Source organism: Colletotrichum navitas (assembly GCF_030913465.1).
Source record: "Colletotrichum navitas strain CBS 125086 chromosome Unknown LY79scaffold_60, whole genome shotgun sequence".
Lineage (NCBI taxonomy): Eukaryota > Fungi > Ascomycota > Sordariomycetes > Glomerellales > Glomerellaceae > Colletotrichum > Colletotrichum navitas.
In genome coordinates this window covers 80,588-93,374 of record NW_026850606.1, presented here as the reverse complement: position 1 = coordinate 93,374, position 12,787 = coordinate 80,588, and the positions used below count along the sequence as shown (strand labels likewise).

Here is a 12,787-nt window from a genome sequence, read left to right as displayed (position 1 = left end):
CACGCCAACTCGAACTAAGTCGCCCCAGCCCAACAACCGAACGAACAGACATTCGTCTACCAGGGCACTGCATAATCCTTTGACACTCGTTTACTGCCGCTCGCACGATTCCATCAGCTGCCCCGTTCGTTCTCTCTTTGACGATTACGTCGTTCGTCACCCCCCCCCCTCCCCAAACCGGGAATCGCACGACTGAGGCAAAACCCCTCCTCCAACTTTGATAATCATGGCAGCCAGCAAGGCCGCGCAGAAGAGGGTATGCTAAAATCACTCTTTTCCTCTTTCTGCTTCATGTGCTGACTGACCGACCTCTTTCGCAGTTGACGCGCGAATACAAGACCATCGCCGAGAACCCTCCACCATACATCGAAGCCCACCCTTCCGACTCCAACATCCTCGAGTATGTCCATCGTATGTCCCTATCGCATCTTTACAAAACTGACTCGGAATAGATGGCATTACATCATCACCGGTCCCGAGAACACGCCGTATCATAACGGACAGTACTGGGGCACACTCGTCTTCCCTCCCAACTACCCCTTCGCGCCCCCGGCCATCCGAATGCACACCCCGTCCGGCCGTTTTCAGCCATCGACCCGACTATGCCTCTCCATCTCCGACTTCCACCCGAAATCCTTCAACCCCGCCTGGGAGGTCTCGACCATCCTGATAGGCCTCCTTTCCTTCATGACGAGCGAAGAGATGACCACCGGCTCCGTCTCGAGCACCGAGGCTGAGCGCAAGATGCTGGCGGCGCGGACGAGATGGTGGAACTCGACCGGCGGCGGCTCCCACGCCAAGTCAAACCCTGCGCAAAAGGGCAACGTCAAGGCCGGCGACGGCGGCGCCAAGTTCCGATCCGAGTGGCCCGAGGTCGACAAAGCCAACTGGGAGTGGATGAAGGAAAACAAGGTCGACATGGCTACAGGGAACAAGATTGGCGGCGCCGCAGCCGCCTCGTGCGGACCCCAGCTTGGCATCGGCAATGGCAGCGCCCACCAAGCTCAGGCCGTTGTCGATGCCGTCGTGCAGCAGCGGGATGCCGGCCGAGGGTGGCTGAACCAGAACAAGCTCCTTGTCGCTGGCGGTGTCATCTTCTTCTATGTCCTGCTCGCGAGAGTGTTGGGTACCAACGACCTAGACTAAGGAGTGGAGGCGGTCGGGGTCCGATCAGCAATGGTCGTCACAAGAGGCAGATGATGTTGTTCGCATGGGATAACACGGTTGAGCATGGCGTTCTTTCTTTCTTTCTTTCTTTTTTCCCCTTTTCCCCAGGGAGAGTCTTTCCGGCAACGGGTCAGGATGTTGCACAGACGAGTCGTGGTAATGTTAGAGGACTGAGACGGCCGATTGGGTTGGCAAAACTCGCATGACGAATGTATTTTAGAGACAGCAAACAGGTCGACTCTTGGAAGCGACATTGTGCTAAGATCTCGATTTCATACTTGGGTTGTGTATCTATCTACCTTCAACCGTTGCCAACATGATGGACCACCGCTTGCTTGTTCAGCGGTGAATCAGCACTGGATCCGATCTCTGCAGATCCTGCGTCGTACCTCACAGGATATTTACTTTTTTGTTAGTTGACATCAGTCCAGAATGCACTGCAGTTGTCTGTCTTTGGTTGGGGGGGCGGTGACGATCAAGCACACAAGGAAACGAGCCGGAACGCCATATCGGCAAGTGGGCGACGATCTCCCACGACGATAGATGAGCAAATAGCCGGTTGATCATGGCCGGGCATCATCTGAAAAGGGGGGTGAGAAACATCAGACTTGGCCGATGATACATGCATGGGGGAACACCGACCGGCGAAGATCACGGCTGAGCTCCAGGACCGGGTCTCCTAGCCAACGGCCAACAGCCCCTGTGGAGAAGAGTGAGAGGAGGCCAAAAATATGGAGAGAAGGGGGAGATGGCTTCGACCGGTTGGTGGTGTGGGCTAAGCAAAGAAACGGACGCAGGACCTGCCGCTGCAGCATTTCCAACCCGGAACGTCGGGCGCTGGCAACAAGTCATGGGTCAGTTTGAAGAGAGACCAGACAAACCAGTGGTTGGACACTGACATTTGGGAAGTTCCGACGGGTCACGGAGGGTCATGACGACGACGACGACGATGCGTTGGGGTGTGAGAGCTGACGAGGTTCTCTGTCTATGCAGATGCCCATCATTGATTGGCTTTGCCGACGGCGGCTTCGTCAGCCCTCGTTTTCGATTTGTTCGGAATGTAACCGTCTCAGCGTGTTGGAACATCACTCGGCGTTGCTATATCAAATATTCCTGCCATCACCATCCATACATCGTGCGTGGCGCTCTCCTTTGCAGCACGGCGTCCGGCACATCGTCGGATCATTGCCCGTGCACCGGGTCTCTTAAGAATGGAACGAGGAAGCGAAGAGAAAAAGGAAACTTCGGGCAAAACGTCTCGAGGGGTGTCACTGAGGGGCCGTACTGCGACGGGGCCCGTGGACCGGGGGTTCGTTTTGTGACAGGACGGTGGTGCCACCTTTATGCGTCGGGTCACGAAGAGCCTTAGCCACATAGCAACCGCTGGCCAACTTACACGTACAGCTGTTTGGTGTTTGCGTCCCAAGTACGGAGGAGATGGTCTGAAGTCCAAGATGCAAACGGCGTTGCTGGGGACAAGACTCACCCGGCCGAGTACCGCGGGCGGCCACTGAGGGACGGGAAGCGACCATGATGGCAGATGACCTCCCAAGAGCTCTCTCCCTCCATCTCTATCCCTATCTCTTTCTTTGTCTGTCTCTTTCTGTGCGAAATGGGGGACACGGTCCGGTCATCGGTGCTCATTCTCTTATTCAGAGTAGACGGCAGAGGTCGATTTACAGTCCGAAGTTCGGCATCGCGGCACCGACATGATGAGATGCTGTTTTGCCTGGATTCAACGGCCATAACTGCTTCATCCAAGAGGCACAGGCACAGGCACAGGCACTCTCTCTCTTCCTCTCTCTCTCTCTCTCTCTCTCTCTCTCTCTCTCTCTCTCTCTCTCTCTCTCTCTCTCTCTCTCTCTCTCTCTCTCTCTCTCTCTCTCTCTCTCTCTCTCCCTCTCTCGGGAGGCGCAGAAGAAAAGAATCAATCTGGAATGAATGGAAGCAAGCAGGGTATGTGTCTCTCTGGCGCGCGCGCGTGCGAGACCACGCCGATCAAACCGTTTCCGTGCCGCATACCCCATGTCGCATTCCGGTACCTACAAATGCCCCTCCTTCAGATCCCTCCACCCCTTTAGGTATTCTCCCAAAAGAACCCCAGTCTCCATAAGGCATGTTGGTATTAAGCATGATGTTCGGCACGTACGCATACCATGTCGTGCCTGTTGTACTGCGATCTCGTCAACGAATTAGTCTTATCCACCCCCACTGCTGCGGCAGCCCCGCCGCAACTCAACAACCCGTCACTCAGAGCATCCCGCATCAGTCGACCTCATTCCCATTGCAACTGCCGAAAGGCCACAGTGTTACAGACAGCTGGTCTCTGGAGATGGAGACACGGTTAAAACGCCCCCCGAACCTGGCTCTGCGGTGACGAATGTTTGTCACGCAGCAGGAAACATGCCACGCTCGTGCTTTTTGGTGACAGGGGGCACGGACACGAGACCAAGGCGGCAGTCGCCTCGAAAGGTCTCTCAAGGTACGCAACGATGAAGAAAACATGATGGGGAGGGACTTCTCCTGCCAATTGTTGGCAGCCTTTGCGCCGAAACGACCGCACAGTACCAGACAGACGTCTGTCTCCTGCGTCTGCAGTACTCATCATCGTCGCGAGCGTCCTGCCGCTGACGATTCCTTCTGACGGGACGATGGGACGGCGCAATGGGCCCTCTCGGGTTACGTCTTCTATTCGAGAATCACAACTCGGGTGGGTGATAACATCGCATGCAGGACGGCCCTCCCTAGTGGATTTGCTCCTGCGAGCCTCAACTCTCTCCTCCCCTCTCTCTCCTCTGTTAATAGTCCCGTAATCTGTTAATGCTCGACGGTTATCGGAACATTTCACTGGGTCTATGTCTATCCAGACCCCCCCCCCCCCCCCCCCCCTGGTTTCCTCTATCCCTCCCTTGCTTCTTATCCTCCCCTGTTTTCTGTTGCCCCCATCCATGTTTCCCCCGGAACGACCGTAGACGTGTTACGAGCCTGTCGTGGCAGAACATCCTCTCCTTACCCTTAGATCTCCATCACACACAGGGGGGGTGGGGGGGCATGTTGGGTCTAGTATAAGGCTGCGGCGACGTCTGGCGGTAAAGACGAGCTGCTCTTGGGCTTGGGAGGTCGGGACTGCACTATTGCTTTACTCCAATCACCGCAGGCAAACGGCAAACATGGCGACGAACAATCGCTGGCCGCTCCAGGAAGAGCAGGCTGGTCCGAAGCGCGTTCCCATCACGGCCGTGTCCGAATTCGAAGACGATGAATATCTGGCAAAGAGCGAGACGCTGGTCGTCGGTACGACAAATCTTTATGTGGATGGCAAGTTGAGATTGATTCCCGTAAGTCTTGCGCGCCGCCGTAAAGATGCCCGTCACTGGACTCTCTCTCACTGTCTCACTCTCTTCTTAGATGCCAACGCCCGACCCCAAGGGTGAGTCTCTCTCCAAGAGCTGGTATGAGTCTTGTGCAAAGTACAAGTATTGACACATCAATACAGACCCTTTGAACCTCCCCGCATGGCGTAAATGGACGGCAATCGGTGCACTCTGTTTCTGTAAGGCCTCATCCCGAGCCTCGCCCTCGTCGCTTTCTGGCTAACGTCTCATCCAGTCGGCGCCCTCGCCTTGTCCGCGGAAATCGTCATCGGCGGTCTGCTCCCCGTCTTCATCCTCGAGTACTCGGGCGTCGACCCGCGCATCCTCAACAGCATCGACTTCGAGGCCCAGAGCGGCGGCAGCGGCCTCAACATCAACCCCTTGTCCGTCGTGCCCCCCGGCGTGGTGCCCGTCTCGCTCGAGGAGGTCAGCATGCTGGCCACGATACCACTCATTGCGAACGGCATCGCCAGCTACTTCCTTGTGCCGACCTCCATCTGGATCGGCCGTCGCCCCGTGCTCATCTTCGCCGCGACGGCCGCGTGGGCTGGCGGCCTGTTCGCCGCCTTCAGCACCAGCCTCAATCAGCACTTGGTTGCAAGAGGCGTCATGGGCCTGGGGGCCGGCGCGGTGGAAGCGCTGATCCCGCTGATTGTCCAGGACCTGGTCTTCATTCACCAGAGGAACAAAGCCATGTCGGCCGTCATTTCCAGTCAGGGAATCATCATCATCGCGCTGGGTGTTTTGGCGCCGTGGATTTCGTCCAACTACACATGGAGATGGATGTACTACATCACATCCTGTCTGGGCATTGTTGCATGGGGCGTCGTCATCGCTTTCCTCCCCGAGACCCGATGGACTAGGTCCCAAGAGGAGCTCAGTAAGTATCGCGGCCACCCCTTGGGCAGGAAACTCCAGCTGATTGATACCGTACAGGCGGCCAAACCGTTCACCCTCTCAAGCCCGGCCAGAACCGTCCTGAGCTCGACTATGTGGCCTACACCCCGCGCACAGTCTGGACCAACATCGGTGTCTTCCAGAACGGATTCGAGTTCAGGGCTGCCGCCCAGTCCATGTTAGATGCTGTTCGATCGACCTATTTCCCCGTCGTCATCTGGGCTGTCCTCCTCAACACCGCCGGCATCGTCATGAACCAGGCCTCGGCGCAGATCACGCCTTTTGCGCTGCTGGCTCAGGGCTGGGAGTTCCAGTGGACCGGCCTTACCGTGCTACCGTTCTTCCTTGCGTCGGCTCTCGTCTATGTCTTTGGTGGCCCCGTGGCCGACAAGATCTCCAACGCGGTGACGAAATGGCAAGGCGGGAGCCGAGAACCGGAGCATCATCTCGCCAATTTGATTCTCCCAATCGTTTCTGGTGTGGCGGGCTGCTTCGTCTTCGGAACTGCCGGTGAGCAAAACTTGCATTGGGGAGTGCTACTCTTCGGATCATTCCTGATCGTGTTCGCCTTTTTGACTCTTATGACCATCCTCAACGTCTTCATCGTTGAGAGCTATCCACAATGGGCAGGGTAAGTTGACGCCTCCATAACACAATTTCGTTTCCCTGTACTGACATTCAGCGACAGTCCCGTTCTCGTCAACGTCTCTTCGCTACGCATCGTCATCGCCTTCTTTCTCGCCTCCAAGGCCACCGTCTGGATCGCCGAGAAGGGCCCGCTGGCGACCTTTGCCCTCTACGCCGAGGCCCTTATCGTCCTATCTCTTGGGCTGCCTGTGTTCTACTTCTGGGGCAAGAGAATGCGACAGTGGACCGCCGGAAGCGTCAAGGGCACGCAGAGTGAGAAGGAAAAGGCGTTTAATGATGGTGCTTCCGTTTAATGATACGGAAGATAATGATAATGAGACTCATGCAGGAGAGCACAGTGAGGGCGTATTCGACCTGGCATCATCTGGCTATGAACAGATAATACGCTCAATAGAAAACAAAACAATCCAGTCACTACCGACGCGAAAGACCAACCTAAGTGATGCAAGTGAACCAGCCGCCACTATATTGTTCAGGTGCGGCCAGATCACCCGCCGCCTTAAGGTGGCATGAGGAGCGCGAGCAAGGTGAGCAGGTTGAGTTGGTACAGGATATCAACTTACAGGCTACGGCGCGTTAGTGTCTGCTACTGGAAAGATGTTTACAGATAACAGTCAGTACACAATACGACAGTAGTCAATGGCTTGCATTAGTCTGTTTCAGGCCCCTTTCTCATCCATCCACCTATCCATCCATCCATCCACTACATCTCCTGTCCTATACTTACCAATAGCCAGTCTCTAGTGCTCTAGGGGTGGATTTCAACCCAGACCAGCAACTATGACGGACCTAGCAGTTCAATGGGCTCGTTTGCATTGTAGGATAACAGCGACGTCCTACCTTACGCTCTCTACTTTTCACGATGTCCTCATTTGTTGCGGGCGGCTTGTCGACGCTCCGCCCCAATTTTCAGAAACCTTCACGCTCACATACAGACTGGCAATCCGTGTCGAAACGAGCTTGTGAAGAAGGAGCAGCTATGCACAGTAGTGCTATTCCACCACATACTTAACTCTAGCGCCTCTAACACTGTCACCAACAGAGACACTACTTGGAGCATTATAGATAACTTAAGTTCCTGTGTGACTTTTCTAGGTCTCGAAACCACTAAGCTTACTGTAGGGGACTTTAAATCAGATAATTGGTTGAGCGATCTTTGATCCGTTGGCCTGTGGCTGGACAAAGCATTGGTATGCTTCTGAACAATTAAAATTGGACTGGACTAATGCTGTTGCTTAGGAGGAAGTACCTTTCAGATTGACAGCGAATCTGAACACGACGCAGATTGAAGATCTCTGCGGCTTCATTAGCGATACCTATGAATTGTGGGAGCCTGTGGAAATATACTCTGTCCATGACACCCAAGCAGTGGTCATCTGGTACGCAGTCGGTTGTTCCGTCGAGTTGGACATGAGGAAGTGGGTCGGCATGGGCACAGAGACAAGCATTCTGACATCGTTTCGGACCTGCTCAAGACACGCGCAGCAACCAGGCCAGCTCGTTTTTTCGATCCTGGCTATCTCGTCATACCATCATATTTTATCATACGGAGCTACCCAGCTAGCGCAGTCTGGGTCTACACTGGACTTTCGCGGGGATGGGTCCATCCTTACAGATATTAACGATCTCTTGGAGGGCAACATGCTTGACGAGCCAGAGAGAATAGCCGGATGCTTGGTTGAGTCTCTTCTTCCGTATATGACGCCTAAATTGTCAGAGTACATTGGTGGCATTCTGTCATAGCTTGGATATCGTTGCGGCATAGTAGATGGGGTCTTGGATCACCCAACGACACGGCGTACGCGTGCGACGCCGACAGCGTGTGGGGCGCGCACAACATGAACCTGGGCCGGGAGAACCCCGACGATCTCATATGGGCGCTGTCACGGCCCAACCTGACAACCTGCGCCGTGCCCACCGACATCCCGACGGCCGTGGGTGGCCGCGACGGCGGGGGGGCGACCGTGACGGCGCCGACCAGCGGCTTCGACGCCCCGGACCTCTCCGCCCTCATGACGCGCAAGTTGACGTCGGTGACGAGGACGCCTACGCGGCCCGTCAGCATCCCTACCGCGTCTCCGTCGGGCTCTGGCAACACGTCGTCCGGGCTGAGCAAGGGGGCCATAGCAGGCATCGCGGTCGGCTGTGGCATGGCTTTCGTACTGGCGCTGGGGGGCTTCTTCTTCTTGTACGTCGCCGACGGAAGTATCATTCGGGTAACAGATATGACGCCGCATCGGCTTCAGGGGGAGGGATATCCATAGCGTATCACCATAGTCAGGCGGGTCGAAAACCTGTACACGGCGGCGGTTGGGACAATACGCAGGTATCGTCGCCGACGATAACAGCAACATCGCCTACCGTGCCGCCTGTTGAGCTTGGAAACGGGACTGAGCTGCACAGCCCGAATCACAACAGTAGTCCCACGAGGGGCAAGTACGAGATGACGGCCACCCGCGATGCATGATGAGAGAATACCTCCAGTCGTGTTTACAAGGGCACTGGAGGACGCAGAAGGAGGGCAGAGCTAAGTGGAAGGGGTATCGGATCGAGGAAGACGATGATCGTGTAGAGAACCCGGGCTGAGCAGATACGAGGGGGAGCTTGATGCGTTTATGAAAGTCAAGGCGGGAGGTTGACGGGAGGTGACTTGGAAAACTAGAGTTCGGAAGAGAGACGATGCTTCATATGAAGGTAGCGAGAAAACAGCTCAATCGATTACGCCTGTCACAGCTGTAATCGACAAGACCGTAAGGCGTCGTTCCTCCAAGGATCCCTTCTTCATCCTTAAAGTCAAAAAAGATGTTGTTAGCCACTTATCACCGCATTAACTCCAACCCAACCACCCAGCAAGCATCCAATCCGCCATCACCATCAAGCCAACTTAACACGAAATCACCCCAACCAAAGAGACCACTAAAAAAAGAAAAAACCTATAACACCAGGCATTCACCAGTCGCCACTAACCTAACTACCACTCTAGCCCTTACTGGAATCATCCAGATAGAGTGGAGGCAGCTGGTTTTATGGTGGCTTTACTAACCTAAAGCAGCCCCACACCCCTCGCCGTGCGAAGCTGGTGTCTCCCCAGATAGGCCGCGTGCGAGATGCACAATACGCTCACAAGTATGGTTTCCAACGCCGAAGCCGCCGGGCTTGTGTGCGTCTCTGGAGACATCAGCACTCCTGGGACGTCCAGGAGCTGGCCGTACAGCCTGTGTGTCCGCTTGAGCAATGCTAGCCCGCCTAAAGTCCGGTATCCTCTTATCAGGAGGTGTAGACCTGGTGGTTCCAGAGTGAGTCGCGCCCAGGAGCGCCGACTTCGGTCGTCCGCCTCCTGCAATGTACCTAGAGTGGAAAACTGAAATGAGCCTGGTTGTGCAAGAAAGGAGCAGGGGCTTGTTCTACCCTCCACTACAAAGAAAGTTGAAGCTTGATCCGACGCGCCCCGTGTGTAGGTGGCTTCGATGATACGATGCAGTTGTAGACTGATGGTGTCGTTGCCTTGCTCACCATCCCAGTCTGGGTAGTGCCGGAGGCTGGAGGCAAGAAAACAGCCTTGATGGTGGTTGAAAAGGCGGAATCCACTATCAACAGTAGGTTCATACAGGATTTCCTAGAGCGTTTCTGGCGATTTTGTGACCTGGCCCCTGTGATATTATCAGTCATTGCTCGACTTATCTTGGGTGTTTACAAACTCACCCGACGGGTAAACGGTCATGTCCGTCCTTCGCTACAATATTCATCTCCTGGTCAATATACGGTATCGATTCGCCATCGATGCCGAGGTAGTGCTCTGTTACTCTGCTGCGAACATGCACATAATCGCCCGCCCGCAGATGGCTTCTGATGTAGTCCTCGTCTTCGTACCCGTCGTAGCCTTGTTAAACAGGTCTTGCTCAAACGCCCAGGGATGACGCCTACCGATCGGGTCTGAGAAGTAGACCCTGTGGAATGTGGTGTAACGGTGGTCAGCAGCCGCGTCATCTTCGTCGTCTAGTTGCCATTCCTCTCCAAAGATGCCCTGCTCAGGGAGCCAAACGGCGTCGTCCTGCCACAGAAACCCCGCCTGCTGGAGATACAACGACACCGGCACGTATGGAATCACTGCGTGCCGTGGCAGAGCGTGATTTCCCCAGTTGGGTATTCTGACTTCGCGGCTTGCCGGCAACATAAACCGCCTCTCCTCAGCAGCGAGAAAGCGAGACTGATAGTTGCCGCCCGCCGCAACCTCGGAAGCCGGAGAGAGGTCCAAGGGACATGTCGAAGTAAGTCTTGAGAAGGCTTAAATTTTGATTTCATGCGATAATTACTATGAAGAGAAGTGATCGAGATCGAAGACAGAAAATTTGTTCAAAAGCGTGCACTTAGTCTTGGTAGTCTTGCTCATAGCATGTACACATTCTCCTTCAACGGACACTCAATCACATTTGCCCGGCCGCAGAAAATCTACACCTTGACAATCTGCGAGCCGGTCACGTCAACAAAATTGCTCACGTCACAAACATTCCGCAGGATACCATTTAGACCGAACGGTCAGGGCGAAACATGAGATAAACCCAATGGCCTGAACTCGTCATAGTTTTTTCTCACAGGATGACGCCAAGGCGGCCGTAGTAGCGACGACGCGCTTGCGAGCCTCCTTTCGGAATACGAACATTCGCATGTCATGTTATGGCTCCATTGCCAGCCGTGGACTTGGAAGTGGAAGACGAAGACGAAGAGAGTCCGGCGATGAGGTTGTTGGTTGGGGTGGTCAGTATGTCCAAAAGGGAGCGTAATGTGTCACGAGTTAGGGCACACAGTTGGGCATATAACAATAGGGTCAAGAAAGGCCTGTTATTACTGGAGTACAGATGCAAAGGAAGGATCCTACATATAGGCTAGTGATGCGAGTAATGAGTGAAACGCCACGTGATATGGCACATGATAGTCCACCTGACAGGTGCTGTTTGAAGCCGTCATGACATAATGGGTGATTTGGTGTTCTGCAGTAGCCATGTTGTCTGAGGATGACACATATTCTTTTTCTTCCTCAACTACCTAGGTGATGGATCGCAAGAAGCTCCGAGAAGGGCTTATCATGGTACTCCTTGTAAATTGCCACGCGCTCTCAAGTACACCCCGCCCGGCTTACTACCAGCGTACCAAGCCGGCGGACTTTTCTCGAGGGCGCGTTACCGGTTCCAGTATTCACGACTACGGTCTCCAAGGAACACCAGCGGGCGTCCTGCACCCCCGTTTTCACGTGGTATAAGTGCACCTGACGTTAAGGTTTGGGTTTACAGTTTGTGATAATAGAGATGAAGATGGTCCTTGTGTTTCATTCCCGTCATTGCACGTGCTCTGCGTTACTATAGAGATGGTAATGATGTTCTCCGCAAGAGGGGAGGGTTTCGGCATGAGTGGGAGTCTGCTTGAGTGATGATGTAATCGCAGTCGCTTTGAGTTCGGATTAAAAGAGGGTTTGCGGTATTGCTGGTGAGGGAGTCATCGATGTTCGTGTTCGTGCTCGTAGTTACAACAGTAGAGATAGTAATCATGTTCTCAGCAGCAATATGAGTGGGAGTCCCGGTCTCGAGTCATATAGTTTTGAGTAGCTTTGAGAATTGAATATAAGCGAGGGTTATTGATAGTAGGAGGGGAATCTTCAACTTAGATACAGTCGGCACCACCTTAAAACCTATTGGTGGATAAAAGTGACTGGTTGATTTAAATACATGCTGATCCAGCATATTGCCCTCTTTTAAGTTGGCAAATGAGCGATAACAGGATGAGTTCTGCCAGAGCAAACTCAACCTATAGAAAAGATGCCCGAAATAACTTAGTCCGAGCGCCAAGCCAGCTTCGTGACTAATTTCTGGTCTAGCGAGATGTAAGTTGGCCCGATCTCCCGCTGTATCTAAGTTCTCGTGACTTTTATTGGCTCGGGAAGTCTACTGTGTTTGTACCACACAGTATTCCTACAACTCCACGAACGGCCGTATTCGTGATTTTATGGCATTGTCGGCATTGTGGTCCTCCTAACCTTGGCCAAACCTTGACTGCCCCACTAGCTTCCTGTAATGGCCCCAACGAAATCCTACCTTTACCCGGTCTTGACTGCATCAAATATGCATTTTAGACTTTACCGAATAGTTCTGTCTCTCCATACTCTCGGGACGTGGGGACCGTAACAGTGGATCCAGTTTGTCCATGTGTCACATGTCAAGATGATCCTGTTCCCTTGATTAACTCTCAACCTGTACGTATTCGGTTTCCAAAAATCACGCAGCTTCTCTCGAAATTTATCTTCTCTGTGAGGATCCAGTAAGACTTTCAAAGTGGCAACTTAATCATGAACTTCGACATTTAATGCATACACATACGAGGCAGTAGCCTAGGTAGTACCCAAGGAGGGATCCAGGTTTGCATTACTAGTAGATCCCCAAGACGACGAACGAGTCGTCAAAGCGAAGACAGATAACACTAGTACGCGTAGCAGCCAGATAGAGGATGTCACTATAGGCACCCATAATCTCAACATGTCGACCCTTCCACTTCTTCCAAAGAACGTCTGCCCATAGCGCCCTACCCTACACAACATCCTCTGCTCGCTCCTAGGCTGGACGGGCTCCTACCGTCACACATTCAGGATTCACATCTCGCCTTTATACGTGAGGCCTGGTTTCTTACCTCAAGAAGCTGCCTGTCGCGGTTAA

The 12,787-nt window shown here is 53.8% G+C and overlaps 4 protein-coding genes across 4 annotated transcripts; 3 read left to right on the top strand and 1 right to left on the bottom strand.

Moving 5' to 3' along the window:
• Positions 1-226: 226 nt before the first annotated feature.
• Positions 227-1,146, top strand: LY79DRAFT_672150 (ubiquitin-conjugating enzyme; the record flags this gene model as incomplete). Its single annotated transcript, XM_060564013.1, has 3 exons — positions 227-256; positions 321-400; positions 453-1,146. The coding sequence occupies 3 exons, from the start codon at positions 227-229 to the stop codon at positions 1,144-1,146; spliced, it is 804 nt and encodes a 267-aa protein (XP_060411022.1).
• A 2,250-nt stretch (positions 1,147-3,396) lies between these two features.
• On the bottom strand, positions 3,397-4,346 carry LY79DRAFT_329480 (uncharacterized protein). Its single transcript, XM_060552488.1, has one exon. It carries the CDS (start codon positions 4,115-4,117, stop codon positions 3,512-3,514), a length of 606 nt encoding a protein of 201 aa, XP_060411021.1. The 5' UTR covers positions 4,118-4,346; the 3' UTR covers positions 3,397-3,511.
• LY79DRAFT_562894 (major facilitator superfamily transporter) lies at positions 4,056-6,508 on the top strand. Its single transcript, XM_060558510.1, has 6 exons — positions 4,056-4,505; positions 4,576-4,597; positions 4,664-4,720; positions 4,777-5,421; positions 5,478-6,069; positions 6,127-6,508. Exons 1-6 carry the CDS (start codon positions 4,338-4,340, stop codon positions 6,377-6,379), a joined length of 1,737 nt encoding a protein of 578 aa, XP_060411020.1. The 5' UTR covers positions 4,056-4,337; the 3' UTR covers positions 6,380-6,508.
• Positions 6,509-7,924: 1,416 nt separating this feature from the next.
• LY79DRAFT_705770 (uncharacterized protein) lies at positions 7,925-8,568 on the top strand (the record flags this gene model as incomplete). Its single annotated transcript, XM_060565012.1, has 2 exons — positions 7,925-8,291; positions 8,413-8,568. The coding sequence occupies 2 exons, from the start codon at positions 7,925-7,927 to the stop codon at positions 8,460-8,462; spliced, it is 417 nt and encodes a 138-aa protein (XP_060411019.1). The 3' UTR covers positions 8,463-8,568.
• Positions 8,569-12,787: the final 4,219 nt, after the last annotated feature.